The sequence below is a fragment of the Montipora foliosa genome, chromosome 9 (genome assembly GCF_036669935.1).
Source record: "Montipora foliosa isolate CH-2021 chromosome 9, ASM3666993v2, whole genome shotgun sequence".
Taxonomy (NCBI): domain Eukaryota; kingdom Metazoa; phylum Cnidaria; class Anthozoa; order Scleractinia; family Acroporidae; genus Montipora; species Montipora foliosa.
Genome location: NC_090877.1, coordinates 43789705 through 43804704, shown reverse-complemented (window position 1 = coordinate 43804704; position 15000 = coordinate 43789705). Strand labels below are relative to the sequence as shown.

The 15000-nt window shown below is 40.0% G+C and overlaps 1 protein-coding gene across 3 annotated transcripts in view; it reads right to left on the bottom strand.

The window, feature by feature from the left end:
* LOC137969937 (lamin-B1.S-like) overlaps positions 1 to 15000 on the bottom strand; it is a 23979-nt gene that overhangs the window by 3589 nt on the left and 5390 nt on the right. For all 3 annotated transcript variants that reach the window (XM_068816347.1, XM_068816348.1, XM_068816349.1), the window contains exons 4-11: positions 13422 to 13547; positions 11423 to 11643; positions 10879 to 11069; positions 10434 to 10551; positions 4464 to 4542; positions 4013 to 4120; positions 1550 to 1669; positions 330 to 457 (exon numbers count right to left, since the gene is read on the bottom strand). In XM_068816347.1, coding sequence (XP_068672448.1) covers positions 330 to 457; positions 1550 to 1669; positions 4013 to 4120; positions 4464 to 4542; positions 10434 to 10551; positions 10879 to 11069; positions 11423 to 11643; positions 13422 to 13547 — 1091 coding nt within the window. The remainder of the gene's footprint in view (positions 1 to 329; positions 458 to 1549; positions 1670 to 4012; positions 4121 to 4463; positions 4543 to 10433; positions 10552 to 10878; positions 11070 to 11422; positions 11644 to 13421; positions 13548 to 15000) is intronic.

Below are 15000 nucleotides of genomic sequence, written 5' to 3'. Positions count from 1 at the left end.
TTCACTATGCACACGATAAAATAGAGGGGTATTTGCGTACTACTAAGTCTACTATAAGTATCCCAAATATTTGGTGTAGCTATTTTCGTATGATCTAAACGGAAGATACATGGTGTATTTGTCATTTAGTGGTTATCTATTGTTTAAAATTATCTAAACACGGTAAAACCTTTCAATGTCAATACATTTTTAGTTCAGTTGAACATAATCTTCATTATGCACACGATAAAAAAGAGGGGTATTTGAAGCCTACTACTAAGTGTACTAAATATCCCAATTGTTTGTTTTGGTTAGTTTCGTATGATTTGAACGCCGTTTCCGCTTCCCACCTTGGCGATCGAGGTGATGTCCGTTCCTTAACAGGCTCTTGATCCAGTCCACCGTCAGGCCCTGTGTCCCGCGTGGGAATTTGGTTCGGCACACCGAAAGGATAGGCAGCAGTCGTCCACGCCACAGCCTACAAAATACAGTGAGCCCGTTTAATTAATTAAGGCGGCTCGAACCAATTTCGACACTTTCAGCAGTTTATAAACGCCCATACATTTAGGATTTATTTAGGATTGACTCTACAACACTATCAACAAAAAAGCTAAGTCATGGAACCGAAGAAACAACAATAATTGCTTAACACAATGCGCAAGATATCGTGAGATAATAGATTATCATAGCAACAAGAAAGCCATGTAAAAAGACCCGATAGTTAGTCTTAAAATACAAGCCCCACTCGCGCGTTGTTCATATTTGTGCGCTTAATATCTTGGTATATTTCTTTGCCATGAAGCAACTCAACGAACCATTGATGAGAAATGTGGAGAACGCAAGCATTTTACAGTGAATTTGCCCTTCTTTAATTTTAATGTAGTCTTTACCAATTCAATCAGTTCCACATAGTTAAGCCAACTTGCAAATAAGTCACATTTTTAACCAAGTTGGCATCAGTTATCACGGACTTCTTATAAACAATCTCCAAATTTAGTGGATCGTAATAGCACGCATATATCTCAATTGTATTTACGCTTAGGTTTCATCGTTCTGTTGCATATTTAGTTTTGTCTATAGTTTCTCAACCAACCCCAAGATTGGAGTAAACATGAAGTACTTAGATAGCTGGCAGGAAGAATGTCGGTGGAACAGTTCAAGACTGAAAGAGCTAGTTGTTTTTATTGCTATTTCTACTGCATTATGCCCTACTTAATAAAACAGAGAGCCTTTCAAAGACAAGTGGTTTTAAGAGGGTCTCCTTCTAATAACTATGGTAAGACAATTAGGCTCGTAGTTGTTGGAATTCCTTCCATACATATCCTTCCTTCAAACAAATGGAACAGTTAATCTCAAAGCAATTTTTTTCTTGACGAAAAAGAAATTGCGTCCCGAGTGAACAAAATTTTTGTCTATTGTACAGAAAATTCCGTTCGTTTGAAAAGAACGACAAAATCATTTCATTTGCTTTCCAGCTCGTTCCTCTTTTGTCGTCTTAACTGCGGAACGTATAGTACCATTTCGCGAAAAATTATCCTGCCTCACTTTGAGGGAAACTAGCCGGTCTCACCTGCCCATTTGGCTTGCAAAGGATTGTGGTACATTCCGGTCCAGTTCCCCACTTATGCTGCTCCTTCCACAAGAAGTCGGATGGGGGATTGTGCCTCGACAAACTCGCTGCAGACCACACCTACAAAGTTAGGCAACAATTAGCACTCCATTATTAACAGGACATCATAAAAAATTAATGGTGTAATAAAAATCCGCTTGTCAAGCAAACAAACAAAAATTCATTCTACATAAGTACATCTGCGTCCTGTGACTAAGACCCAAAAAGTTAATTCTTCTTTTAAAACTATGTTAACTAAACACTAAGGGTCGATTATTAAAACATAGTTTAGACAATGTTTAACAAAACCGCGTTCTAAGCCATTTTCAATATTGTCAACAGTCATATCTTAATATTGTCTGCTGCTGATAATAACAAGAAGGCTTGCATTCCAAACTAGACAGCAATTTACCTTCTTAAAATATACCGCTTATAAACAGATTTGGAGGTCCACTAATTGTCTTAAGCCGCGGCTTAATTTAGACTTTGTTTAAATAACTGGCCCTAAGTGTCCCACTTTTTAAGCCTTGATTTAAAAAAGACTCCTGTTTTTCAAATTGCGTTCGTCCGCTTTTAAACTCAAGGCAAGAAGCATCCAAAAAGAGACTGGGAGAGCTAAGACACGATGACAAGCCACAAAGTTTGACACTTTGAACTTTCCACCGTTGATAGCGACCCTCAATTAGACTGAAGTATTAGAACGAGTCTCCAGTTCTGAACATGAGCACTGGGTTTGGCTGTTGACTTTTTCTCAAGTGCACGCGTCGAAATAAAACCATCCAAGGATAACTTTTAAAGAGGAACCTCCAGTTCTACAAAAAGGCAATCTTACAGCCGAGGAAAGAAAGATCCAAACAAACTTGCTTAAGATAGTTTCAAAGAAAGCGTTTGTTTTAGAGGAAAATAACCTTTAAGATCTCTTATTTTCAATTTCAATTTTAAATGCGACAGACCTTCTTCAATAATAATAATACTGAATATAGTATTTGTCAGCGCATTTAAAATTCTCAATGCGCTTGCAGCGGGAGGCTAAAAACATTTTCACAACTCAATTAAAATAAGTAAAAAGTCAATAAGTAAAATCGTATGGCTATCTAAGGGTCAAAATAGTCGCAAAAAGGAATACGAAATGTTTTAAGTTTCTTCTTCAAAATAGTTACAGTCTCAGAGTTTTTTTTATCGAAGATTTAGGCAAACTGTTCCATAGGCGCAATAAGAGAAGGTTCTTTGACCATAAGTGGCTTTCATGACGTTCAGAACTTGCCGAAGTAGATGATCGGGTGAACGTTTATAAGAACTGATAAGCGAAGTGCTCGTCTTTTCAACCACGGGACTGAAATTAGGGAACGTGCTCGCGCGCAACTGCCACTTACTCCTCCGGTACACAGTCGAGTTCTGTTCGTGAAAATATACGTGGGCTATGTGGACTGTGGGGAAAGTGCTGTATTTTCAAGGACCGGATCCCACTGTGTGCCGGAGGGGTAAGTGGTAATTGCACGCGGGCAAGATCCCTAATTTCAGTCCCGTAGTCGAAAAAAAGACAAGCACAAGCATCGGCGGACAACTGTCCGATGTGGAAATGTGAAGGAAATCTTTTTCATTCGAACCGAAAGGATAATGCTTTCAGCAAGCTGATCAGACAGGGAGGTACACAAACAATGCTCTTTTCGTTGGAAGGAAAAACGGCGCAGCGAACTCGCTTTTCCGCGAGAAAAAGGCTTTCGAGCACATTTCTCCGTGAATCACTGTGTCCAGCCTTGACTTCGTCTTAGGAAGATTACGACAGCCTCTCAAACAACAACGTCCCAAATTAAAACAGTTAAAAAAAGCTCGAAAAGGCAAAACAAAGGCGAAGTAACTTACTTTATTTCGTTCATTTGTTGATGCTCTGAACCGGTTACAGTTTTTCGTGCTCAACCGGAGGCAGTCTGCATAGAGAATACTACTGCAGTAATCGATGCGGGAAATCCCAAAAGCATTTACGATACCTTTATTAAAGATTACTTTGTGAAATGTTCTTCCTGATTAGACTAATTAACATTATTGCAGAAATAGCCTTTTTGCAAATATCATTGACATGCTGTCTTAAATGAAGTTTATTGTCCAGTACGACACCTAAGTCTCTTACTTTATATTTATCAGACAGTTTAATTATTGTGTTAATTGTGACGTCTGATGGTTGCCCTAATGCTCTAACACAAAAAGTCTAGGTACATCAACAATTGAGTAACCTTAACACGTCACAATTATTCAAAATGATGGCGCCCGAGAAATTTGAAAGTGAAAATAATTGAGCGATTATGAAGTTCTGTTTGTCCTGAAACAAAACCTTTCTTGGAAAACAATGTTAAGCAAATTTGATTGTACACGTTCAAGTTGCCAGGCCAGCTTGGTGAAACTCTTAGTGAAGTTGATTATACTCACAGTTGCATGCGACAGAGCCTTTAGCTTTGTTCTCGGGGGAAAACGGAATACTGTGACAGGTCTGCCAGCTACATTTTGTTGAATCATGTGCCCACCAATCTCTTCATCCTTTTATTGAAAAAGGTAAATAAATCAATGGATAATGGAGTTAACAAATAAAACAAAAGAGTAAGGTCGCGTTTACCTATCAACACTACCTATGCGTTTGCTTTAGGCACTGATAAAACGTGAAGGCTCTTTAGGGGGAAAAGAACAAAGACTTTTGTCTGCGAAATGAAGAGATAAAGGTGATATAGATAATTTGCAACCGGTCCCAAGAAACACGGATAACGCTGAAGAAATGTGAAAGCGCTGGATGACAACATGACATGATACGTCAGCCAAAACTGAATGACAGCGATTAAAAGCAAGGTGTAAGCCACATGGAGTTGTTAAAATGAAACAAACTCACTTTGAAGCTTGAAGTATTGAAGACCCTCACGTAGTTGCCGTCTGGGCTGACTTCTAAGATCCGAACATTTCCTGTGTGACTGGATTGACAAGCATTCATAAAGTATTAAGCAAAATGAAAAACTCCAAAGCTTTTCGTTTGTGAGCTTTTATGAGTTTAGCGACGGACCCGACATAGGCGGGAGGACTACATATATATATACGCTGGAGTTTTCCAACCAATGTAACAGAGATGTTAGGAGATGTAGTTCATGGCTTAAGCAGCCACGTTCCCGGGGACTCTCTTCTTCTCTGGGAGCGAGGTTGATGGCTTAGGCCCTTTCAGAGGAGGGTTGTCCAATGGGCCGCTTCTACTCTTTGTTTTCCCTGCAAACGTTTGCATAAGTATTGCTTTTATTTTCTTGATATTGGGACCATTGTAAGTCTCAAGAGAAAGTGGAAACAATGCTGGTGCAAACTTTTGGAGGGCCAGCAGAGTATTATGGTATTTTTGAAAGGGGCCTAAACTGGCCTGAACCAGCCAGACTTGGTATTTTACTCTGTCTAACGCCAGTCGATTTTACCTGTCAATGGGGAACCCCCGGGTGTCAATGGTTAATTAAACCAAGACCTTTTACCAGAATCCTAAACAATAACACAAGAGGTTCTTAAGCTGAAGAAAACACTTTGTGGCGTGTGTGCAAAGTACCATGAATAGGGAGCTTAAACACGCAACATTCTTTAGCCACGGTCGGCAAATCAGTTGCTTTCCCTTTTAACTTGTCTCCACACAGCTCCATTATTTTATATTACTTGGGATCTTTTCTCTGTTAGAGACGATTAGTTTAAAACTCTGGGAGATACTAAAGCAACTTTCATATGACCTTTTCCTTGGAACAAAGCTGGGGAGTTTTAACACAAATTTTATGCCCAAATATGGACAAAAATGAGATCGATGCTGCACGCGCAGGAAAATGCACGAGCTACGTTACATCCAAATAAGGAAGTTTTTAAACTAAAAAAAACCCCTGCTCTCAACCAGAGTTAAACGCTTCAAGGTCATGAGCTTCTGTAAAAACAGAACGTAAGCAAAAATGCAAAACATTTGATTGGCTTATCGAACAAAAATAAACGAGCGCGAATTTTCATTGGCTTAGCGAACACGGATGCAAACAATGTCGCCTCCCCATGGAACTTTCTGGAAAGTTTCGCTTTGACGTCATTTGAAATGCAGCAATGTGATTGGGCAATCGAACTGTTAACTGCCCATATTAGGAGTTTCGTTGGCGGGAATAAGGAGAAGCTTTGTTTTAATCTTGCCATCCCCATCCAAAGCAAACATATGTCAGCATTGCTACCCAGAATTTCACTTTTTCTGTGCCGTGCAAGCCACGTAAACTTGACAACTGACTAGCGGTAATTTGGACCCACGACCGTGATGTGAGAGGAATGGGTCTATTCTCGATTTTACGTCACAAACTGGAACTGCTTTGCATTTTTGTTTTCAAAGAAATTTGGCATTGCAAAGCAGTTTGTGACGTAAATTCGAGACATGCCTCTCACATCACGGTCGTGGGTCCAACTGACAGTCTACTGCTTGTTTCGATAACTTTGCGCGTCTTGTCCGGCAAATAAAAAGCGAATTTTTGCGGTAACAATGGTAAAACACGTTTGCTTTTGGTGGGGATATTCAACCTCGTTCCCAGGGCTTTTCCCTATCTTTGGTACTCTCCGCGGTGAAAAGCCCTGGGAACGATGTTGGGTGAGATTCGTATAGTAGACGAAAAATATTTGAGTTTAGGTGCACTTTAAACTCTATTATGCCCTTCAGCTGCTCTAATGGAGAACACGTATGTTGCACAGCTCAAAGGGAGAGCAAACGAACTAATATTTGTACGCGGAAATTTATCGCGGGATCGATGTTTCAGTCCACACCCCCAAGGTCTGAGTGCGAGGCAGCGTTAGGGGCCGGTTGAATCTGTTACAAACGTACATAGGCTGTCATGGATTCATCTCGACTTTGCACGAGCCTCGTCGTTAAGATGCGAACATAAAACCAGTTCTACATCCACATACTAGATAAGGCATAGTTTAGAAAGCAAGCCATTTCATTTACAGCAGTAGAGCAGGACAATACGTCACCTAAACCTAGATCAATGGCCCAACTCCCACGAGTCTTCCGAAGGTCGTGAGTTCGTTCGACTCCCGTAAAAAGCATTCGGATTTTCCGAGTATTCCCGATTCACCATCGAAATAACTTCGTCTCTTGAGGCAAACAACGTTATGGAGGTCAAAAGCCCATTTTATTCAAACGACAAGGAATACAAATCGTTTCGTGCAAATGCAACTATTTCAAATAACTTAAAGTTAATGTGTGAGAACTGTGTTGAGCAGTAGTTTAACTAAATCGTTAGGAAACTAGTGAAAAGAAAAAGAATGACCCTATTATCGCTCACGCATTCGTCAAAGGTTAACAACGGTGATTTTTTTCTAATATATTAAATTGCCGTATTTTTCAATATTTTTTAATGGAAACCGACTGAAGGAAACAACTTTGATAATTCTATAACCGCTCTTTAGATTAAAATATTGTGGTCACAATAAATATGAAACAAATTACGACAATAACAATTATTATTAGATCACTTCTAATAACTTAACTTAACTTAACTTAACTTATCTTATATATGATAAAAAATCATTTCTGGTTAGTACTCTTAAATGTTACTGTGGCTCTCTCAATAATTGACCAAAAAGGAATTTGCAAGTCAAGTTCTATGAGACGATCACAGTGTCATAACAAAATCATTTCTTGTTTCTCATCAATACTCTTATATCAAGTGGGTAGTCTTCCCAGTATCTCTTATTTATCCAAGGCCGAGAGAGATCCAAATTAGGAAATCGGCTGTTCTTAGAAATAAATTAAAAGATGGATCCTTTTCGGGCAAGCCTGATGCAGCTTTCGAAAGTCTCCATCTTCATTAGTATTGACGTATTTAATAGTTTCAAATCATAAAACAGTAGTTTTCAAACAAAACCAAATGCATTGTTGGGTATGGGGCGACAGACTCATGGGAAAAGCCGTTTTTTTAAATTTTGTTTTTCAATTTCTCGCTATCAGTTTATTGCACTGAGCCATTATTATCCTTTATCATCATCATCATCATCAACATCATCGTCGTCATCACTTTCGTCATCATTGTTTCTTTCTTTCGTAAATGAAGAAATAAAAATCGAAAGTAGTTTGTTTCCGTTCGTAGAGCGGTTTCAAGTGAGTGGCGACAGTAATTTCTTTATTGCTTTTGAATTACTACGCTCTTAGCTTGACTTGAAGATTCTTTGCTTTGCGTAACACTTGTTGGCTAATTTAATTGTCTGAATTCTTTCTCGGACGGAAAGTGTTTGAAAGGTGAACAATACGTCGGCATGCGCTCCTAGGTCAAGTACGCCGAGATTGGCAAAATAAGGCAGTTAAGTTCACTCCACTGAAAACTGCTCTATTTATGGTTAATTACTACAGTACAGTATCATCACTTGAAAGCTTTCGTTTCCTAGTAGTAAATCTTGAAGACGGAATCATATTGGGCCAGTGTGGGAGGAAGACTCCGGAGAAATCGAGACCTCGAAAAGAAATAAAGAAACCAGAGTCAGTCCCATGATCAAAATTCCAATTCTCCATACATTTTGAAAAAAAGTTCTTATTTCATCTAGCCAGCAGTTCAACAACAACAACAACAATCAAAGCTCTCTTTTTCTATGTCCTGTGTTGGTTCGATTCACCGACCTGATTTGTCGGGAAAGTTATGTGCTGATCATTAGCTTATAGTTACACAAGTTGAGGAAGTATCAGTTTAAGCTACAATACTTAAATTCCATTTATTTCATTATTAAAATGATTATACAGAAAGAAAACCTAAAATTAAATTAGTATTGCGTTTTGCTTTAAAGCCGTTTATCGTTTTATCGTTTGTTGGCTTTGTCCTTTTCTATAATCACCGTAATTTTCTGGCCCAGGCCAGGATTAATGAAAGACGTATGTCTTTAAATTGACACCACTGGCTGCAAATCAAGAACCTTTTAAAAGAACGCTTTAAAATCAATTTTAATACACTTTAAAATTCGGTTTTATCATTCTGAAATGATATAAACAAATATTCAAGTGAACCGTTGTCTTTATGTGGAATATTAGGGGCTGCTTACATGAGAAAACTCACCCCTGCATAAGTTCTATGACGGGACTGTATGTCATTTTGGATTGACGAAATTCACGCATACGCTACCCGTTCCAGTCCACCCAAAGGTCAAGTTCATACCGAAACGCGTGGTTGTTCTTCGTTTACATGACACTTGTGGGGATTCGCGGTACCGGAATGAAATGGGAACTCGCGTCGGTATGACTCGTTTCAGTATGACAATTTCTGGTGGAAACATGTAACTCACGCCAGTACGAAAGGTGCATTTTCCGCGCAAAAATGGTACACAACAGTTACGGTACAAAACGGTTTAGCCGAACTGTTTTATTCACGCCATTTTCTCTCATCGAGGTCACGAGGAGGTGGAAAACAAGGTAAGTTTTTGTGTACATTTCACACCAAGAATTACACGAAAAAGGTGCTTGACAGCAATCGTTGACACCTTTCCAACAGCTGCAAAAATACCCTCAGCAGTCGCTTTGTACTTAGCACCGATGCTTTTCGTCACCTGTTTTTAACGACTGTTAAGCTATTTCTTCTCTTGAGGCGTATATTCAGTTAAATCCATGACCCCTTAGTACTTCTTCGAGTAGAATTCCAACCTCGTTCGCAGGGTCTCTCATCTTAACGCACGAGAGACCCTGGGAACGAGGTTGGTAGAATTCTCCCAAACAAATCAGCTTCCCGTCATTTTTTTGAAATTGCACGCAACGACAATGTACGCTTGCGTTGCTTTAAAATGTCAAGGCCGTTCTGTTCCAGGTCTCTATTTCACGTTGTCAGTCGGCTACTGATCCTTTATGGACCTTCCAAGTTTTTGGTGGTAAAGAATCTATACGATCAGAGATCGCAAATCCGTTTTTGGATTCTCCCAAAACAAACGCACCCTAGATGAATCAATATTAATGTTTGTTTTTGAGTTGTCTTGGAACCGATCTCAGGCCACATTGGTGGAATGTGAGTGCGCAAACCATTGCGCCAATCCCGCTCCCTATTAGACGATTTTCAATTGAGTGTTGAAACTTAGTAATTAGAGAATTGCTTTGGTTTTGCATTACTTCACTTAGTGATTGGTTCAAAGTTCTCGCGCCACTTTTTCAACCAATCAGAAGTGAAACCAAAAGCAATCGTGGCTCGCGCGTGCACATTTTCCCGCGCTTTGTGTCGGCTAAGTGTAATTACTTCGAGTTTTGATTGGTTTACTGGATTGTCTCTGTCTCTCCGTCCTTTTTGATTGGCCAAAGTAATTACTTCGGTTTTGGTTTTACGACACTCGATTGAAACTTGCTCTATGCTGAAAACTATAATGTTAAACCATAAGAACTTCAATCACAGTTTCCACTACCAGGAACCCACGACTGAAAGCGTATAACTACATTGTATTTGTGGAACGGCGTTTTTACGGTCCGAGTTATTTTTAGACTGAATTTCCCGCAAAACAAGACCTTCCTGGGCAGCAAATTACAAGTCTTGCGTGAGGAATTATTACCCATGGGGTTGAGAATGGTCACCCGTGCAAACCAAATCTTATTTAAGAACTCATCAAAAAAATAGCTTAATCTGTAAAAATGCCGTTGTGTAGAACTAGAATAGGACGTTTTCAACCAATCTCTAGATACACCAATAACAATAGAGAAATGTACGACTTCTGGTGGACGAACAAAAGAAGCTAATGAGAGATCTTTTGTTTTCCTCCACCAACATGGCGTCGATGACGTCACGTGAAAACGTCCTATTGGAGTTGAAAGCTTCTGGTTATGGGGTCCTGTCATTACTGAATTAAAGAAGGGGACAAATACCTGGATGAAGGGCTGTGATAGTCCACGAAGTTAGGTACATAAGACCAAGTGTGTCGGTATGGGCTGACCGTGGTTATTGGATGAATAACAGGCTTTGTTTTACCACCGATCAAAGTTCCTAATGACAGAAAAAGAATGATGTTACTCTTGGTTAAGATGTGAAGAAACAAGTAGCCTTAAATCTTGCACAGCAGATGAATGCTGAATGCTGTTCGCACAGTCATCAATGAAAAAGAACAACTGTGTGAGGCCATAGGTAGAGCCACAAGGTTTTCGATAGACAGTTTGAGTACTCACAATGCAAAAGACCTTGCCTGAGACCGTGTACGGTACCATAAGACGGGGTAGGTTGGGGCCATAAAATACCCCCTCTGAGATGAGATCGAGTCATACGTTATAGAGCAATCTAAGAGACAGGATCTTATCAGAACAACATCCCGCGTACCTGCAGTACTCTTTGGTCGTGTAATCGGCTGTCGTATCGTTTTACTTGCAACTGCTGGTGAGTGTGTGATGCCAAGAGTCGTAGCAGGACGTTTTGTAGTGGGGGGAGGTACTTTTCCTGTACTAGGGGAATGCCAGGTACGAGAACGGACGGGTCCAATAGGAACCTTACTTTCCATGGCCAGGTTTAGCCTGAAAAAAAAAAAAAAGACATCAGCTACTGAATGCTCCATAATAGCTCTTTATTCTACAATCGTCTTTCAAATTCGTAGAAGAGGAATTTAATCAATGTTAACACCACATGATCAGGTAGAAAATACCAAATTGTCATCCCGTTTAGTTTCATTAGCGCCATCTTGGGCAAAATGCATTTCAAAGAGAGCAACTGTTTGGGATGTCTCTAACGTCTCTAGGGGATGGCAGTAATATACCGTAACGTGGTGGAAAACGTGTTTTGTGAAGTTTAAATTCAGTCTATTTGGCACTCTTAGAGTGAACAAATATGAAATATCAGATAGGTGGTGAAAATCAGACATATACAATACCTTCTTTCCTCCGCCTCCAACAAAGTGGCAAATGCATCCAGTTCGAGATCCAGAGGTAAATGCGCATTGTAAGCAAGTCCCAGCTCACGCACTTTAGCCATCAATGCCTCCTGAAGCTCGCGTAACTTAGCCTCAAGGTTCTTCACGGTGTTTGCTGCTTGCTGACGTTCCATTTCCAAGTTTTGAATAAGACCAGAATTCTGAGCTTCCAAACTTGAACACTGCAAGGATATATTGTGTCCGTGATTGTACACCATACTAAGAGGATAAAATTTTCATTTGCTAATAAAAATGATATTGCTTTCAATTGTATTTTCGCTGATGGTCCACACATGAGATCATTGTGTTGACTCAGACACGAAGGATTCCCATTTCTGCAAAAAAAGTTCGATGCAAGAGAACTCTTGGACTAAGAAAGCGTATCAGCAAAGTTTCCACACCGTCCACAAATCAAGTGGAATAAAATGACTCACTGCACATATTCACCCCAGCATGCATGGTTCCATTTGGATTCCTTGTGGACTAATAACAATTCTCTAAACACTTGCAAAAATGGTTTTAATAGCTATTTTCAAAAGCAACATCATTTTCTCCATTTGCCAATAATTATTGGAATGCAGCAATAATATATGAAACACCCAAACGCTGCGAGTTTGAACTTATGGAGGGTCATGGTATAATATTTAAATTAACACTTATTCTGTCCCCAAAGACTTGGGTTCTTTTAATTAGCCCGAAGCAATAACTGTAGAAACCTCCAGTTGTGGCATCATCACATGTACATACCACAAGCTTCTTTCAAAACTCAAGCATTAAATGTCATTATGAAAGGTGGCAACTTGAATCCCAGAAAGCCAAAAAAAGTGAGTCAGTCAATGAATCAGGTTTAGAAATGCAATCAAATGCAATTTAACGGAGTTAGCAAATAAGGAGTAGTTGTTTTAGTCAGCAGTGGGGTTATGCAACAATTGTGCCTGAACCCCCTGTGTGGGGTTCGTGATATGTAGCATGCAAGTGCATTTTAGTGGCAGTACAAGGAGCAATAACTGTAGAAACCTCCAGTTGTAGCATCATCACATGCACATACCACAAGCTTCTTTCAAAACTCAAGCATAATGTCATTATGAAAGGTGGCAAAGTGAACCCCAGAAAGCAAAAAAAAAAGTGCGTCAGTCAATGAATCACATTTATTAATGCAATCAAATGCAATTTAACAGAGTCACAAATGAGGAGCAGTTGTTTTAGTCAGCAGTGGGGTTATGCAACAATTGTGCCTGAACCCCCTGTATGAGGTTCGTGATGTGTAGCATGCAAGTGCATTTTAGTGGAAGTACAAGGAGGGTTACGTTTTTGCAAACGTTGGCTGTGTAGCACTCTAATATACTTCAACAGACTTAACTATGAGGGGTAATGTGAAGTGCTAGTTTTCTCCCTTTATAGACCATGTGAGATTAGCCCTACTATAAAATTAATGGCAATTTTTGGGTCCACAAAAACGTTTACGAAAAATTAACTCTCCTTGTACTAGCCGTACAAATTCATTGTCGTGACATTAACATCTTAAATTCCCACAACCTGCTCCCGTCTGACCTTGTAGCTCAATCGGTAGAGCAGCGGTGATCTAACTTGAACGTCGTGGGTTCAATTCCCACCCTGGTCAGAGTTTTTCTCTGTCCTTGTGTGGGCCAGTTCCGTTAGTAGGGCTAACGCTCACATGGTCTATAATGGGAGAAAACTAGCTCTTCACATTACCCTCTCAAAGTTAAGTTAGTTACATTTTAGCAGGTTGAGGAATCCATTTCAAGGGTTGGCGTCTTTTGCTTTGAGTGTTTCCCCTCCCTACCCTCTCCTTTCCCACTGATTTTATCAGTGTGATGGCTGCCTGTTTCTCTGTCATGATGCATGGGGGCTCATGGTTGGGTTGCCAGGATTTGCCAGCTATGGGAGCAGGCACCCAACCTCCACTTTGCGACTCAGTTGTTAACATGGTGAGAAATACCTTGGCTTCCAGATTGATGTTTTTGGAGTGCAGTGCCTCTACCTGAGCTTTCAAATGAATGTTGTCATCAGTGGCAGCTGCAAGGTTGCGGGATTCAGTATCCAACTGTATCCTCATCTGATTCATCTGTCAGAGAGAAAACCAAGCAAAAATTTAATATTATACTACACAGGCTATACTGTACAGCACCTTGAATAAAAATAATGACATAGTTTTCTTCTCAATCCCATGTACTGAAAGTTCATCAATAAATTATAAATAATTGTTAATTTAGCATTGCTCACGTTGCAATTACCCTCCAGTCTACCATCAGTTTTCAATTGGCTAATATATGAAGGTCAGTTTTTCTATTTTGTATGCTAACGTCAGGAAGAAAAGTTCATGAAAATTATCTGTGCTCCTAGCTACATATGAGATAACCCTGTGAATAAACATAACAAGTGAACATAACAGGGAACAAGTGCCCTGGCATTCACTGAGTCGATCAGCAGTGTTCTGATACGGTCTATGTGTGCGCCTTCGCATGTGCTCATATGTATTACTCTGTTCAAACCACGGGGCTGTTTCTGCAGCTTGCATTTTCTAGTGTCCTCTCCCTCCACTCCCCTTTGAAGTATTACTTATTACCTACATGGTGCATGTAGGTACTCCACTGTTCTTCCAGTTCAGTGTGACGGGGGCTAGCTCGAGGGCTGGAGCTCGGTTTGGCAGGAGGCGCTCGTGGCTGGATTGCAGGTAGAACAGGCTCTTTTAATAGGTGAACATCTTCCTACTTGGTTTTGAGATCGGCATTTCCAGTATGTAGGCACCCATAATCTCCATGTGTGACTTAAGCCTTAACTTGAGCCAGCTAGATAAGGCATAGGTAGTGTGTGTGTGGTAACAGCTTTTGAAGGCCCGTAGGGAAGGGGAGTGCGACAAGTGTGCTCCCCTCCCCCCTCCCCTACAGGCGGTGGAGGTCCACTTTTTTGTCAACAAATGAAAATGAATTGATACAAAATACCTAAATTAAATGATAGTATAGTTCAGTTCTGATTCACTGTTTGTGTAGGAGGCTTGAGCTTGGCACACTACTGAAAGATCATCATGATCAGCACTGTTGATCATCATATGGTTTGCGGTACTGTAAACCCAGCGAATAATGCGGATTGTCAGCTTTATTTCTACTTTTGTTCTTTTTAAATACATGTAGTTACATTATTCTACAAAACTGTAAAATACTTTTGTAAAGTACCATAGTCTCTGCGCCAAAAAAGATCCATTTTGAAATTCAAAAGTTTGAGTAAATATCCACATTGAGGTTTGCTTTTGGATGTCTATTGTCATATTATGATAGTGCTTTCAAAACACACAAAATGCAGTTCCAGACAACCTTGTTTTCAAAATTCCCTAGGGGAGCAAGCCCCTGTAGCCCCCGGGGGGGGGGGGGGGCCCCCCATATGAAACAGACGGGGATGCTCATCGGAAATTTTGAATTTAACCCCTAAAAGAGACCAATCTAGGCGTGGCTTAAGCAAATTTTGACCCCTAACAGAGACCGTTTAAAAACACAAATATACGACACACAATGAGTTTTAAT